The sequence below is a fragment of the Rhinolophus ferrumequinum genome, chromosome X (genome assembly GCF_004115265.2).
Source record: "Rhinolophus ferrumequinum isolate MPI-CBG mRhiFer1 chromosome X, mRhiFer1_v1.p, whole genome shotgun sequence".
NCBI lineage: Eukaryota > Metazoa > Chordata > Mammalia > Chiroptera > Rhinolophidae > Rhinolophus > Rhinolophus ferrumequinum.
In genome coordinates this window covers 89,960,192-89,976,707 of record NC_046284.1, presented here as the reverse complement: position 1 = coordinate 89,976,707, position 16,516 = coordinate 89,960,192, and the positions used below count along the sequence as shown (strand labels likewise).

Sequence of the window (16,516 nt, the reverse complement as noted above, 5' to 3'; positions counted from 1 at the left end):
GCATTTGGTTTTGTTTTCAGTTGTTTTGTTTTTTCTCAAAGCAATCCTAAAAATAGGCAGTTGGCTTTAAAATAGTACTCTGCCTCTTTGCTTCTTTACTTTCTCTTTAAAAAAAAATCCTTGTGGACTCCTGGAATCACTGCAAGGGGTCATGCCTCAGCTTGGCCTCCGCATCACTCACTGTGGCCCCTGAAAGTTACCCCCACACTCACAGTCCAACCTGAGTAAAAGTGGGAAGCTTTCAGTTTCCTTCCCTCCCCTCCCGGGGGGTGGGCACCTCTCTCTCTCTCTCTCTCTCTCTCTCTCTCTCTCTCTCTCTCTCTCTCTCACACACACACACACACACACAGCCCCAGGCAGACCCAGAAGCACCAATGAGGCAATTCTAAGGCCCCAAGAACACAATAGCTTGAGACCACTTTTTTCATCCTCCTTACCTGACATTTCTTTACATACTTTGATAATTTCCTCTGTCTCTATCCTTGACTCTGGGGAAGTCTGGCTTAGTTGTGCAGTTTCCTACTGTTGAAACAGGATTGTTTACACTCTTTTGATATCCACTCAAGAAACAGCAGCTGTTGCCAGTGTTTTTCTTTCTTACTGAAGCCAAACATGGAGCAGCTGGAATCTGGAAATGTGCCTTGAGAACTTAGGTTTCCAATCTGACATTGCAACCCACTTCCTGGAACTAGCATCATTTGGGCAGGGGTCGTTTACTCATTCTAATGCTAGAATTCCCATGCCAGTAAATGCATCACTTCTCAGTGGACACATCTACGCCCCACACTCCACCCCAGGCAATCATGTGAGTCTGGTGTCTCCCTGGCCTTTTGGAGCTGGGAATATAGGATACTTGTGATGTATGCACACCGATGCCCAACTGGGGAGATCCTGAACCTTGGGAAACTGATAACCAGGTGGTTTGGGATGCTTGGGGAGTTTGGCAGTGACACACAGGGAGGAAACAAACCAGTAGCCTTTAGAAAAAATGGAGTTCAGAGGTCAACGAAGGAATGAAGAAAGTATAAAACATTATATAAAGTATTTAGGAATGCTGGCTTCAGAAGGCCACAATCAAGAAGGAAAAACCTCCTTACTTCCCCACTTTATCTTTTCTGCACAGCATGGTCTTTTTCAGGACTAGTAAGCAATAACAATGGTAAGAATAATAGCAGCTAACATATTGAATACTTTTATGTGTATTAGCAAATTTAATACAGGAAGAGAGACCAAATCCTTTGTACTCAACTACTAATTAAGCAGTCATGTAATTCAGTCTCCAGTCCAACTGGGATGGAAATGAATCTGGTGATTATCACAGAATCTGAGCAGACTCATGCTTATAATCTCTTCTTCCCTAACATTCAGGTGCTGAGAGATTTTTATTTTCCCTGGAACCTCACAATAAACAACTACCGTGTTTCCCCGAAAATAAGACCTAGCTGGACAATCAGCTCTAATGCGTCTTTTGGAGCAAAAATTAATATAAGACCCAGTCTTATTTTGCTATAAGGCTGGGTCTTTATAGTATATAATGTAATGTAATGTAATGAAATGTAATGTAATACCGGGTCTTATATAAGACCAGGTTTTATATTAATTTTTGCTCCAAAAGATGCATTAGAGCTGATTGTCCAGCTAGGTCTTATTTTCAGGGAAACACAGTAAGTGCTTTTTATGCATCAACTCATTAAATCCTTACATCCCCCTTGCTAGGCAGGCATGATTATCCCCATTTTACTGAGAAGAAAACTGAGGTTCGGAGAGGTCATAAAACTAGTAACGATCTGCTTACCCCGACTGCATGCTCTTTAAGATCCTAATATATGGCCTAAGAAACGAAAACTGAGGGTCTAGAAAAAGTGTGCTGGGCCTCCCATATTTGTTTGGCTGAGCACACATCCATTGTACAGTATCTCACCATGGATTTCACTGAGTCCCAGCTCAAAGGATGAATAGATACAGTTATTGAAAGAGCAGGTATCTTCACTTTCTTACTCTTCTTCTATTTTCATGTTCCTTTGTGTACATTTTGAAAAGGAAAACCTGAAAATGTGTAGCTATGTCCTCCAACTAAGTACCTGCTAGTCTCCCAGCTATGCCCTCTGTAAAACATGATGCAAAGATGAGATTTTGAAAGCAGCACCCAGCCAACTTTTGTGATAATTCCACTCCTCATTGTTCCTGATGGAGGTGGGGGTAGAGGAGAGTGTGGAGGGCTATAAAATGTGAAAATGTTGTTTGAGAATTTTGACTTTGCCTGAAAATTATCAACTGATCATGGCATGCTTTCCAGCCTTCCTGACAGGACCTTAATGAGTTAAGTATCTTTAGCTCGGTCATTCTGATGCCTCTGGAATTTTCTGGGCTTCATGTGAAGCCCTGCTTTCAGAAATCTACTTGTGATTATTCCATACTTTGAGAAGGTCCTGCTGCAAGCATTAGTAGAGGATGAATTTGAAAAGAATTAAGGAAATGCTACATCGAGTGCCTAAGTAAGGAAAGAGAAATGTTAACAGTAGCGTCCAGGGTCACTTGGTTGCTGCTGCTGAGTCCCTCTCTTTAAGGTCAGGGCCACACATCCCCAATAACCCTGTTTCTGAAAAACAACTTTCCATAAAGTAGAGCTACACAACTGCCACCGTATTTTTCTTTCCCAAAAATATAAATATGACTGAGCTGTCACATAACCAACTGGAAAAGGCATATCGTAGCATTAGACTCGGTAGTTTGAGGCTGCTTTCAAGAATGTAAGGCATTATTAACCTTGAACCTTTGCCATTGCATAGCCATGCACGTCAACACAATAGTAATTATATTCTGTCATAATTATTGAACACACAGCATGTGGCAGGCTTGGTGCTAAGACTCCTGCTTAACCTGCACTTTGGACAACAAAGAGCACACTGAAATTGGGGCCATAGTGGTTGATACCTCAAGGTCAGCAACACTCCTGTGGTAATGACAACCTTAGCTCTCCTTTACTGAGATCCTTGTTATGTTCCAGGTCCTATCCCAGGGTCTTCACCTCTATTATCTTAATCCTCACAAGGACCCTAAGGCAGGGGCTGTAGCCCCATTTCACAGAAACAGACTGAAGCTCAGGCCAAGAAACCTATTCAAGAGAGTAAGGGCCATAGAGCTAGAAAGGTCAAGGTCTTTCCACTTTTCTGTGCTGTGCCAGATTCCCATGTCAGGGATTTTGGTGTGTCTTTGAACTCCAGGAAGCTGCCTTACTGTTTGTGCTTGTCCTGGTTTTCTTTGAGGGCTTCTGCTAAGAGTCATTGTGTCCTTCACCATGTGGCTGAATGCAATGCTGGGGATCACTTTGCTCAGTCTTTTGGACTGTGAGTCTGGAGGAGCAGTGTAGCTATCTGCTATATATGATACAGTCATTGTGTCTTGATTGTTGTGATTGATGTAGTAACTGGAAAACAGTCATGTAAGGTCCAGACAGTGAGTACTGAAGCTCTAGATTGACTTTTAGTACTTACTTACAAATAGGCACATATTTAAGATGCTAAATGCTCTTTCTTTCATTTAAGATATAGTCTCATCTGACAAAAAGATGGAGAATATAAATACTGTTAAACCATCCTCTCACTTTAACCTGCCAAAGAACACATATTTTAACCCAATGTTAAGGTAAAACAATAACGCAGCAGGTTGGTTTGTGTTTATTTTATCTGAATGAGTGCCTCATTTCTGCTAGTGTTTCTAATTAAATCTTTTCTGCAATGAGAAATACTCAGTGCAGTGGATGTTTTTATGATAACCAGGAAACTTTAAAGGGAACAGGTCAGATTAGAGAAAAGCAGGAAGACAATCAGTTAAATATTCCAGGTAAGACTGTAAATAGACTGTATAGCAAAAAACAAGTCCACTTATTTAAAAATATCTAACTCTTACTGTTCTGTCCACTTCTAGGGAAAAAAAATGGACTTTTTCCCAACACGATAGTTTATTGGGTTAATAATGCAAATTGCATTATCTCTCATGACAACCCTGGCTTCTGTAGTATAATACAGTGCATTCTTTTCAGTAAATAACACCATAATGAAGTGGCAAATCACTGGAAGATTGCCACTGTCTAATTTAACAAAGCAGTATTCTTAATGATCCGGATTGCTTCAGCTCTTCTATTTCTCAACATGCAGCTTGAAGAATGCCTCAGTTGTTTCTTCTGTCAGCAAGCTGTAGTGCATCCAGTTTCAACCTACTCTAGGATGGTATACAGAGTATGCACCAAAGAACTAAACTTGACCTTTGCTAACTTGTGTTTACAGTGCAAGTTTTGACATGACCAGGTGGAGTCCGAAGCCTGAGCCTCTGAGCTGAGCTCTGGGCACAGATGTTTAGTGGTGTTTTCCACTCTGTCCCTTCCGCAAGAGGCTATGTCTATGTACTTTAGTCATAGAAGGTTCACATCATTGTGCTAAATGCATTCATCCATTCAATAAATGCTTACTGGGCAATCTACTCTGGACAGATACTGTTCTAGGCTGGAAATACAGTGGGGGGCCCATGATCAAACGTCTGCTTATATGGAGCTTGCCATCTAAAGGAAGGAGACAAGTAAACTATAATAATAAATAAATAATACTAGCTAACATGTCCTTCATGAATCTTGTGAATAGAATCCCTATTCTAATTCTAGTTAGTAGATCCTGATTCTTACATAATAGTTTCTTGACTGGTTTCGACAGTGAACAGGTTTTATGAATGTTGTGAATTTGATATGGCTTTATTTGGGAGATTATCTCTGATTTGTGAAATTAATATAAATTAATAACATGACTTTAACCTAAAAGGTGAATTTGAAGTGGCATCAGCTAGATATGTTTTAAAATGTCTTCTTAATTGGTTCTTTTTCTTTGGGTGGTGTAAGGGAAGCAGGTGGACTTGAATGCCTCTTGGATTGATTGAGCCATTACTTGAATTAGTAAATAAGATGCACCATCATTAGGATTGTTTTATGAGTGGGTTTCAGTGGGTTGTGGAGACTTTTTGTAAATTTTGCAGTGCAAGTCTTGGGTAAGGAAGGAAGAAATGCTTGAATATCTTTTCTCCTCCTCCTCCTCCTCCTCCTCCTCCTCCTCCTCCTCTTCCTCCTTCTCCTTTCTTCTTCTTCTTCTTTTTTGGTTTTCATCAGTTCCTCCAGATCATAATAATGCAGGTAGGATCTGGAGACAGAGAACACTGAATGAGGCATTTTGCAGGAGCTGCTTTGAAGGAGAAATTGGCATATTCACACATTCTCACTTTCTCCCTGCTTTTCACATCTTCTCTAAATCAAATTAGAGACTATAAATATATACCACACATTTGTTTTTAGAGAATGGTGTGATAAAGATTTATTTGAAACAACATAGGCTTCCCTGATAGTAACAGCTCAGCAAGCAACTTTCCTTGTATTTGTTCTAGTCTTCCTAGGTTCTATGCCAACGAGTGAAATCAAAGGCTTTACAGATTATGTGTGTTCTGGAATACTAAGTAATATTTTTGTTGTTGCTAAGAGGTGAACTTTGGTTGAGCCAGCAGGCTATGTTGAAAGCAGAGGATGTGTTTTTTTTGTTGTTTTGTTTTGTTTTGGTTGTTTGTCTTAATGTTTGCCAGGTATAACTATATCTTTGACCCCTTGCTTATAATAGTGTGTTTCTTTTGGATTAAGGATATTTGTTTTTAAGCTGCTTTTAACACCTTTCCATATCAGCTCACAGAGGTTGTTTCTTTTGTCTTCAAAGAAAGTTTTACTTTTAATCCCTCTCTGTAAGAAACTCTAGAAGCCAAAGGTGTTAGGCACTTGTAGGGATGCTACCTGTCATGTCTTTCTCTCCTTTCTGTTAGTCACCTAAATTCATTTCACCTGACTCCATGCGTTTCTATTGCATTCTATTTGTAATGTGCCTACACATGTTCTGCCTCATTTGAGCTTCCCAATGATCCTATAAAATAATAAGCATTATTTCCCCCCATCTTACAGATGAGAAAACTGAGCCTCTGAGAGTTTAGGAGCCAAAGTGAGGCTTTCTCTCTCTTAAGATCAGGGTTCTGTGGGCTACATCACATTGTTCCTTATTCCATGGGCAGAAAGTCAAATTGTGAACCCCTCTAATAAACTGCTCCAAAATGTGACAAGTTACCTGCCACTTTGTCAGGGGCTCCTGTGGACCTGGGGTGTGTGCTTGGGAGCCATATGATGCCATGCGCCACAGTGGCTTCTTTCTCGTACCCTGAGTTGTAGATCTGTAGTCACTCTGGCCTTCAGTGAGCGCCTGACACCTGAGCAACCCCCAAGGCACCCCAGTTAGGCTCAGCTGGCTGAAGACTACAGATAGATTCTATTATTGTGTCAAAATACTAAGTCCAAAGGCCTAGGGCATGGTTTGGAATTGTTGGCTATATATTCTTTCTGATAAATCATTTATGTAAACTTATTAGTCAAAGTATGATTGCAGTGAGTATTTTATTTTATGGCATTATACCCTGCCTGGTTTAAAAAAAGAAAGAAGAGAGGATTTAAAGTAATTTCTACAAATCAGGGTAGAAGACGATAAAAAGACAATTAGGTAAGGACAAGCAAGTGGTAATGGGCCTGTGCTTATGATAAGAAATTCTGTTTTGATAGTAGAAATGAGGTAATGCAAGAGGGATTATTCTTTTTTTTCTCTCTAAATTACAATTACACATAAGTTTTTAAAAGCAGAGAAATAAAATGTTTACATATATTTCCTTTGATCTACCAAGTATTCAGTATAAACATATATTGACGTAGCTTGTAAAACATAATTTTTAGTAATGTCCTTTCTTTTTCCCCCCTCCATTTTAGAAAGACTTAATCTACTTCTTGTGGGTCACAGGAAAGCTTAATGACAGAAATTGCTCTTAAAACCTTGTACTGTTTAGAAAGCTAGGTCAGCATTAGCCATTTTCTCTCAAAAAGCTCCTTTCTTTTCCCTATAAACTTTCAGGGCTAAGTCTCTGATTTAGTTTCTAAGAGAATAAAGTTTCTACTCAGTTGAAGTGGCACCCAATATGTAGCAAAGTTAGGTTAATTATTGGATATTTTCCTTCCATTTATTTTTTCTTTTAAAAAATTGTGGTAAAATACACATAACATAAAATTTGCCATCTTAACCATATTTAGGTATATAATTGAGTGACATTGAGTACATTCAGTGACATTAATTTCATTCACATTGTTGTGCTACCATCATCCATCCACAGAACTCTTTTTGTCTTCCTTCCATTAATTTTCAATGGAAGTTAATTACTACAAAAATTGTTTCCTAACCATTCATTGAGAAGTAGTCTATGGTCACCCTCCTGCTTTGGATTGACCTTCAGTGGCAGCATAAAAAGGGGTTTAGGTCACACACAAAGGATTTCTCTCACTAAGGCTATGGAACTTTGTAATCACCTCCTCAAATAGGGCCTCGACCTTTTGGCTAATGGCAAAAAGAAACTTGTGAATGGAATAAAACATTTCATAAGCAGCTTTCTCAAGACAAATTGCTCTAATCTTCATGACAACCCAACTCCTGGAGGTTTTGACCTTTCAGGTTAGAATGTAGTTGCCAATTTGAAGTTAAAATCTCCTCCTTCCTCCCCGCTCCTTGCTTTCTACTTCCTCCCTATTTCTTCCTTCTGGAGTCCCTCCCCCTATCCCAGAACATGCACCCATTTCCCCAACCAAAGGCTTAATCATTAGTCTGAATTATCAGACTTTTGTAGAGTAGCCTTCTAACAGTTGAAACCTTAAAAACCCTCTAATGTCCTATAAATCCCATACCTGGTCAATTCTGGGCACTTTGTTAAGAAGGAAGTTCCACAGTCCCATGAGCACACTGACCAGTGAGAAAATCTTTTCTGTTGTTGCCTTTTCTTGTCACTTAACAGGTCTGATGCTGCTATATAGCCCTCTGTCTCAGGTGTGTACTCCAAGCCTTTTCACTTTTGTGTCAAACTAAATGAACAAATACCTTTTGAAAACCTAGTAGACCTCAGAGTTTTAGTAATTGACAGTTATCCTTGCTTCAGAGATGGGAGAAAGTAGTTAGAATGCAAGTATTTGGTTCAGGGTCCTACAGAAGTGAAAGAGAGAGAGACACAGACAGACAGACAGACAGATAGATGTGAAAACCTAGTTGACAACTAACCTTAGCAAACACAGAACTTGAAACTGAAAAGAGACAAATAATGATAATAATGTTGATACCTGGTATTTTAGCAGTCCAGTACTGTTTTCATAGCATTTCATTGTATTTATTTATTTATTTTTTGCTTTGTGTTTGGGTTTAATGCAGCTAGGGAGAGAAAATTCTAGGTGGAATCACAGAAAATTTGAGTGTTAATTATAGTTAAATGTAATGAACACTTTGATCCTGAAAGCTGTGAAACTGAGTCCTTTTCATTTAAAAGACTTTTCGCATGTCAGGTTTTTCAAACAAACAACAATTACTGAAATGCTAGTCCATTTCTGTTCATTTCCATGTAGCAGAAATGTAATGTAATTTGTCAGGCTCAAATGATACACAGTGAACCTCAGGCTGAGATTTAATTTGGTGTGTTTGCCAAAGTACCCAGTGGGTACAGACATAGGTGCAGTTGCCAATCTACATAATTATTTGGGCACCCACCAAAGAAGTCCTGACTTTTTCTAATGTGTAGATTTTTAAAAAAAATACTTTTCTGATGTACAAATGTTGGGAAGGTGGTGCTAAGAATCTGATGGCTCCTAGTCCACCGTCCTTCCCACCATGTCTTCACCATTATATTTACAGGAGCCATCACTGAGGTAAATCCATCCAGTAAAGGGGCCTGGCTGCATCTGCCCAGTCACTAGGATACACTAGACGAATGCATTCAGTCAATAACTTATGTGGCAAGAAGTTCTGCTTTGCCTTTGACCCTCTTGACCTGTTCTGACGTAATCTCTCTGTACTGCCTAGTTCCAAGGGGTAGAGGCCCAGGCCCGAGACTCAGCACAGAGTACTTGCAGTTTTAGCTAGATGTGCAAGTGATTTCATTTTGTTTTCCTATTTAACTCAGTCTTGTGGGACGATGTACCCTGTTGTCCAGGAGAGGTACATGTGAGAATATATTTCCACTTGTAGCATTTGGAAAATAAAGCTAGTTATCGGAGCTCCTCTTTCTAGCCCATGTTTTCCCATGTTCTCTCTGACCCCTGCCAGTGTCAGCCAGAATACAAAGAAAGAATGTCTAAGGGAATATTTTCTAAGCAACATTAATCCTAAAAGTTCTTTGCCAAAGAGAAGGTTTGTCGATCAGATAAATTTTGGAAGTGCTCCATATTCTATCTTTGAGAGCCAAGATGTCCATTAGTAAATTACAAGTCTTATGACGACTGGCAGTAAAAAAGAAAAAAAAAAAGCTGTTTAACTATAAGCCAGGATTTCCCAGATTTATGACCATGGAACCCATTTTCATATAGCATCCATGAAGATCAGAATGAGAAATGCTAACATGGGAAATGTTTTTAGAGGTTTAGGTTTCCTAAGGGACTGAGTCTTCCGTCTATTTCTTTTCCATACAGTACCTTACAAATAGTGAGTTATAGTAAATTTGATGATATCGATTATGGCTATTTTAGAAAAGGTATGTTTGTGGGACTGATATTAATGTTAGTGTTAAATTGGCATTCATTAGAAAGTCTTGTCTGAGTTGGGAAAAGAGGGAGTCATTTGCATAGAAAAAGACTGGACCCTTTCAGGAGCTTGGGAGAGCTAGATGTGATACAAGATGGGCTATAAAAGCAAGAATTCCATCCCTCCTCTTATTTCTTTATTTAATGAACATTTCTTGGAACCTTGGTACTCACAAGGCAATATAGGAGATTAGAACCTATGTGAGGCATAATCCTTGTTTTCAGGTGTGTTGAAACTAAGTCAGGAAAGTAGGATATGTACATAAATCAGTTTAATACAGTATAGAAAATGGCAAAGTGCTATGGGCCACTATCTTGTGCTATGAGGATGAGCAACAATGTGTATAAACTACAAAATGAATGCTGCTTCACTTTTGCTCTCTGAATGTCCCATAAGAATCTCTCTTGTGACCTACCCTAACCAGAAATATATAGGAAACAAAGTTCTGGAAAATCCAGTTCAGCCTGAACAAGTTGACACATTACAAAGCTATCACACCATCTCTTTCCATTGTCACTTGCTCAGTGGGCCCACATGAAAAATGTCATGGCATCAAGGATGAGTTCAGCAACATGACCATCCACTCATCAATCCTGATTTAACTTTTGACCATCATTAGTCATTAGGGAAATGCAAGTTAAAACTACAAAGAGATACCACTTTACACCCACCAAGATGGCTATAAAAAACAAACAAAAAAACAAAAAATAGACAATAACAAGTGTTGGTGAGGATGTGGAGATATTGGAACCCTCATACATTGCTGGTGGGAATGTAAACTGGTGCAGCTGCTTTGAAAAATAGTTTGGCAGTTCTTCAAAATAGGGTAGGGGAGAATGGAGAGTGATTATTAATGAGTAAGGGTTTCTTCTTGGGGTGACAAAAGTGTTCTAAAATTAAATGTAGTGATGGTTGCACAACTCTGTGAATATACCAAAAACGATTGAATTTTACACTTTAAATGGATGGATTATAAAACATGTGAATATCTTAAAGCTGTTAAAGAAAAACAGCCACTCGTCCTGACGGTGTAGCATTTTCATCTTTTTCTTTTTAAATTGCCTATTTCTCCTGAGTCAATGGCATATGTGAAAGAGGAAAAATATTTTTTTTAATTCAAGTTATTGAGGTGACAATTGTTAGTAAAGTTAAATAGACTTCAGGTGTACAATTCTGTATTACATCATCTATAAATCACATTGTGTGTTCACCACCCAGAATCAGAAAAATATTTTTTAATGCCCTGTCAATTACCTTTACTTACCCAAGAGCCTCCAGAAGAACATACATTGTTTCTATCAAAATTGCTTTGTTTGTGATTTCTCTATATAACTAGAATCCCTTGGGAAAGATGGCATAACTATTTGAAACCTTTCGTTCTTGATGATGTGTCATCAATTATACCAGAGCTTAATAATTCTCTTTTTACAAAAATGGGACTGTATAATTCAAGTGCCTACTGTGTTAGCTGATGCTGTGCAAGTCCTGAGAGAGGGGGCTAAGAATAAGATGAAATATCAGGTCATGAACAAACACTCAGGAACATTCTGCTAGCCCTTGAAATTGTGTGAGAGGTTATAGATAACAATTTGGTAGTACTCATAAACATAGAGGGAGCAGAAGCATGAAAATGCAAACTATAAGACTATGCAAATATAATAACAAACCCAGATGACGGATGAGTTCCACAGGTAAATGGGTGGGCAGAGAGAAAAGGAAAAGGCTGGGGATCAGGCCCTAGGGGAGTCAGTAGGTGGGAGAAGACAGGGTCTTGCAAAGAATGGGAACTAGAGGAAGACTTGGGAGAACCAGCACATTCCAATGGATAGATTTTTCCATGTCGAGTATGATAGCTTTTCCTAGGTAGAGTAGAACTGTTTATGTTTGAAGAGAGTTTCGCTACCTGCATTTGCAAAGAGGAAGAAAATTGTTTTTCTTTTTTAACTACTAATACAACACAGTATTGCTATCCTATTTAATGGGTCTTTTTAAAGATGATTTCTTTAGTTAAAGCATTATTATGAACTATAGAAAAGAAACCACCAAAAGATTTCTCTTACAGGTTTGTCATAAAACAGTGGGACTAGAGGGGTGACATGGAATTCATATGGGTTGGACAGACATGTTGCTCAACCAATCCAGAACATGTCTGTTTATTTTTGAGATGATTAAAGAAAAATATTTGGCAGCTTTCCTCAGTGCCCCATTATATTCTTTAATAACACTCACTTCCTTTTGTTTAACTAAAATACAAAAATACAGAGAGAAGAAAGTCTCTAACATGCCTATCAGTAAGTACTACTTGCTTACTATAAACTTGGTTTATCTTATATGGCCAACAATGAAAAATTATGTGGGAGCCATAAACTGTCCTTATCTGGAATAGTCTCTCATTATTATGAACATTGGTAGATTGAGGATGTGGTTTCTAAAAGGGACTTAAGTATTTTGGGCACAGTTCCAGGGACATTGAGTTCTACTTGACATCAACAATTTCTGCTGTGTCAAAGATATTATCTTTTAAGATTAAAGGCTACTTTGGAAAGGTAGGAAGGTTTCAGAGTATAGGCATAAAATGAACTTGACCTTTACTCAAGGTTTCTTTCCTTTTATTTTTAAAGAGCAGTAACCATTTGGAAGTATTCCTAGAGTTCCTGCCTCACTCTTTTAAGTCATAAAGGCATTTCTGCTGATAAGTGATTTAGGATTGAGAAACTGCTGACACCTTTGTGAGGAAACTATGGGATTAGTACATTTAAGAGACTGAGGGGGTATGGTAAGCAGGCAGTTTTTCAGCCAAGAGACATCTATCTCCAGGCCTTCTCACTGCACTTCTTTGGGGGTTCACACACACAAAAGTAGTCCCGAGTTATCTACAAGTAGTTTAGAAGCAGCCCATGGAGGGAATAAGCCTTCCAGAGGCTTGTGAGAAAGGAAGAGATTACACGTACGTGCCTGTTTATATATATATATATATATATATATATACACACACACACACACACACACACACATTTCTTTAGCAGATTTAGGTTTTCTGTGGAATAAGTGCAGAGAAGCCAGAAAATGCTAAGAATGAAACTAATTAATGAAATCCCTTTATTAACTTGGTGCCTCTGTCAACAGGATAAAAATTAATATTTTTTAAATTTTTGAGTCTTTATGATCTTCTTAGAATATTTCATGGCTTCCATGACTAAAAAGATTACCAGGCTAGACTCTTCTCTCTCGCTGAACTTTTCACTTCTCGTGCCCCCTCTGTTTATCAAAGCTCAGATTATGGGGTCTTTAGGACCTTGTGTGAAATCATACTGTGGCTGGCATAGTCCTGAGAAGAGCTTCATTAGGAATGTGAGACACGTTGCTTTGAATTATGTTTATAATACTTTTCTTAATGCCCCCAGATGATGAGCATATTTAATTTTTTAAATATTTTTAAAGCAAAGATCAGTTTTGTATGAGACTATTACTTGAGTATAAACACAGGGGAAAATGTAGATTTTTCCCAGTTTCAATTAAGGTAAGGATTATAACAAGAACCAGCTGTTCTGAAGGCTGCCTGTGAGCTATTACTTAACCTCAGTCTCTCCCCTTTCCATGCTACTGTATTTTTGTGTTCTGGATAAAATGTCTCTGTCCGTTGCTCTCAGAACCTGTTTCAACATTTTCCAAAGTTGACCGTGTTTCCTCAGCAGTCACCTTACACCCCAGTGCTTTTTAGTCCCATTTTTACTCCTTAGAAAAATAAAAGATGTGAGTGGAAGTTTTATAAGTTTCACATTTCAAAATTCTGTCTCTTTTAGTTGGGAAGTTTAAGATGTTCCTAGAACAAACCTATCTCAGCTTTCCATCACAACCATATGACAGGCCAGAAAACTTAATGTTTATGAGCAAAGCCTTTAAAAGCAGGCAACTTCTGTTCTACTATTTTCTAGCTAATATCCCTGGATTTTAGTTTCCTCAAATACTTAATGGAAATATTTATAGTGCTTGCCTCCCAGGGTTGAGGTAAGCATTACATGAGATAACGCAAATGAAGAGCTTCGGCCAGTGCTAGGCATGAAGAAAGATCTTAATAAATATTAGTAACGTGGTGATGGTGGTGGTGATGATGATAAAGGATTTGGAGACTCAAAAAGTTGTATCACAATGTTACAACATAGCATTTTCAGGTAAGAAATCAGATCACATATTCTGTCAAGGTTATTTGAATTTGCTACTGTGGTAGGGAAAATTATTTCTTTGTCACTTAATGGTTGCCATATATTTGTACTCAGTTGGAATGTGTGTGTGTGCACATGCTTGCAAGTGTGCACACTTGAATGAAAATGCTGTTATGTCCTGTGCCCCTGCTTTGATGGTCAGGAGTTTTGCTTTAGCCATTTTGAAAAATCTAACACAGCTCTCAATGTCATGCAATGCACACAGTAGGCTTTCTACAAATATCAAATATGTTTTTATTTGATAAAAAACCAGAATCTCATGCAAAATTGTATTAGTAGACAGTATTGCAACCTTATGAAGATTTACAAGATGTTTTATTCTTAAAGAAAAAAGAATTAAACTAGGAAATAAGGCCTTAGAAACTACCCAGACCTGATCTCTTTTTCTAGGATTCACTCTCCCCTCATCCCTGGATTTGCATAGCACAGTTCCTGTCACACAACTGAAATGAAGTAAATGGTGGCTAATAATCAGCTCTCTCTGTGTTAGAGGTCTTGGTACCAAGCAATAGAAACCAACTCAGGCTAACAAAAGATTTACTGAAAGGATATCAGGGCCCACAAAATTGATGAGAGGCTGGAGGGCCACACTTGAGAACAGGCAGAGACCAGGGGAGATCTGGCAAGTTGGAGGCAAGAACCATAGCCATGATCTTTATAGCACAAAGCACCTGCTCAGCATGCTGCCATGGGGAAAGAGAACGAAGAGTCAACTTTCTTCTGTCCCTGGGTGACCTATTCCAGGGTCCGAGTCCTCTGAGTGTGTGATTGGCCAAATTCAAATCACTGGCTCACAGCCTGGCTGCACCAGGAGCCAGAGGGGAGACAAAGTATCTAGCCTATTACCTGCTGTAATGGGAGATGGTAAAAACACATCTATCTACAGAGGAGGAGAGGGAGTTTCCCAAGAAGAAACCAAGGTACTACTAGGAAAGGGGAATGGATGCTGGGCAACCAAAAATGGCAAATGCTCATTATACCATTTTTCTAATATTTTGATTCTTGACTTTGGGTACAGTCTGTCATCTAGCCAGTCTGTGTTTAGCCTGTGTGAACTTTAAAACACAGTCTGAGGTATTGTGCTTTGTTATTCTAGTCCTCTATGTGGGCCAAAGATAGTCATCATCTTGCTCTCATGTGAGTAGGAACATCCTTCAAAGAGGTTAATTAGGAATTCAGGAGTTGAAAATATTGTAGCATTAGACACTAAGATGAACTAAGTTTATATATTTTTTCTATATAAGCAGAATAAGTTCAAGTCTATTATGTCCTATAAATTAAAAGCAGGTAACAGATACCAGGGAAGTTTTGCCAATTTTTATTGAAATTTGGGGCCTGTATAGGTAAAATACATTGACTACATCAAAGGGGATACTTTTAACACAGTAGAGGATCCTGTTACTTTGAAAATTGCTCTTAGGTTGGTTGGTTTGGGATTCTTTAGAATGCCATCCTAATTTAAGGCATTATCCTTTATTTCTATGCTATAGGGGAGAACTTACCCATTTCGAGGTGCCTTCCCTCCAGTATGGAACCCCATTGCATATCTGGATTACAACAATCTCTGGCGGACAATGGATAACATGGGAAAGGAGGTAAAGTGTGTTCAGCTTTGCACATGACCTGTTTCTGAAATAACAATAGCAGCTGTTTACTAACCTTCCACAGTGCAGGGAACAGTGCTCCGAACAGTGCTGCATATCATTTCCAATGCACCCAACAACTCTGCCAAATTGGTAGTATTTCTGCTTTACAAATGAAGAAAACAAGTGCCAAGAGGTTATGTAATTTCCCCAAGACCACACATCAGGGGAACCAGGATTCAAACTCACATCTGTCTGATACTAATGCCTGTGTGCTTTCCAATCTATACCACTGAGAATTTATGTCACGTGTTTTTGCCAGGTCCCCTACTTATAGTTGTCTTACCCATATGAGATGCCACTTTAGCAGTAAAGGAAAGAAAGATTTGTTTTCACCAAGGTTTTTAATTTAGTCTCAGGCTCTGTAACATCACTTTCTTAGACTCAAATTGATGACTTAAAATGGGTGTTTGCTTTCAGTAATAATAATAATGATCATCATCATCAAAAATTACTGATTTAGGTCTCCATATTACATATTTATATGTTGCTGCTATTATTAGTATTATTATTACAACAGCATTGAGACATAGAATCCAAAGAACTATCCATATCCACCTTACCACTATCTATACATTGAATTGTATGCCAATCACACATTCCAACATGGACAGAAAGACCAGTTTTCCGAGGTTCTTCTTAGGGCATCTTGGCAGGGCAGTCGGCAGTGACCATCACACCTGGATATGGGCCCTTCTTTCTCTGCAGATTCCAGCTGATGCACCATGGGATGCCCCACATGCTGAAGAATGGGACCGGATGACAATGAAAGATCTCATTGATAAAATCTGCTGGACAAAGTAATCTTGACTATTTAACATTTACTTTTTATCTTCCCTTCTGATCCTTTCTATCCTATCTTGAACTATAAAATTTTTTTCTTTATAAGTTATAGGAAAAAAGTTAAGAGGAAACCTAATGGTCTTTCAGTCAGTAGCAACTTTGAGGGCACTTTAAAGATTTCAGACCAGGTTTGAACATA

General features: G+C 38.6%; 1 protein-coding gene across 1 annotated transcript in view; it reads left to right on the top strand.

The window, feature by feature from the left end:
- The window catches only part of LOC117022945 (amine oxidase [flavin-containing] A), a 57,073-nt gene that overhangs the window by 16,992 nt on the left and 23,565 nt on the right, over positions 1 to 16,516 (top strand). The window contains exons 4-5 of the mRNA XM_033107209.1: positions 15,382 to 15,486; positions 16,243 to 16,334. Coding sequence (XP_032963100.1) covers positions 15,382 to 15,486; positions 16,243 to 16,334 — 197 coding nt within the window. The remainder of the gene's footprint in view (positions 1 to 15,381; positions 15,487 to 16,242; positions 16,335 to 16,516) is intronic.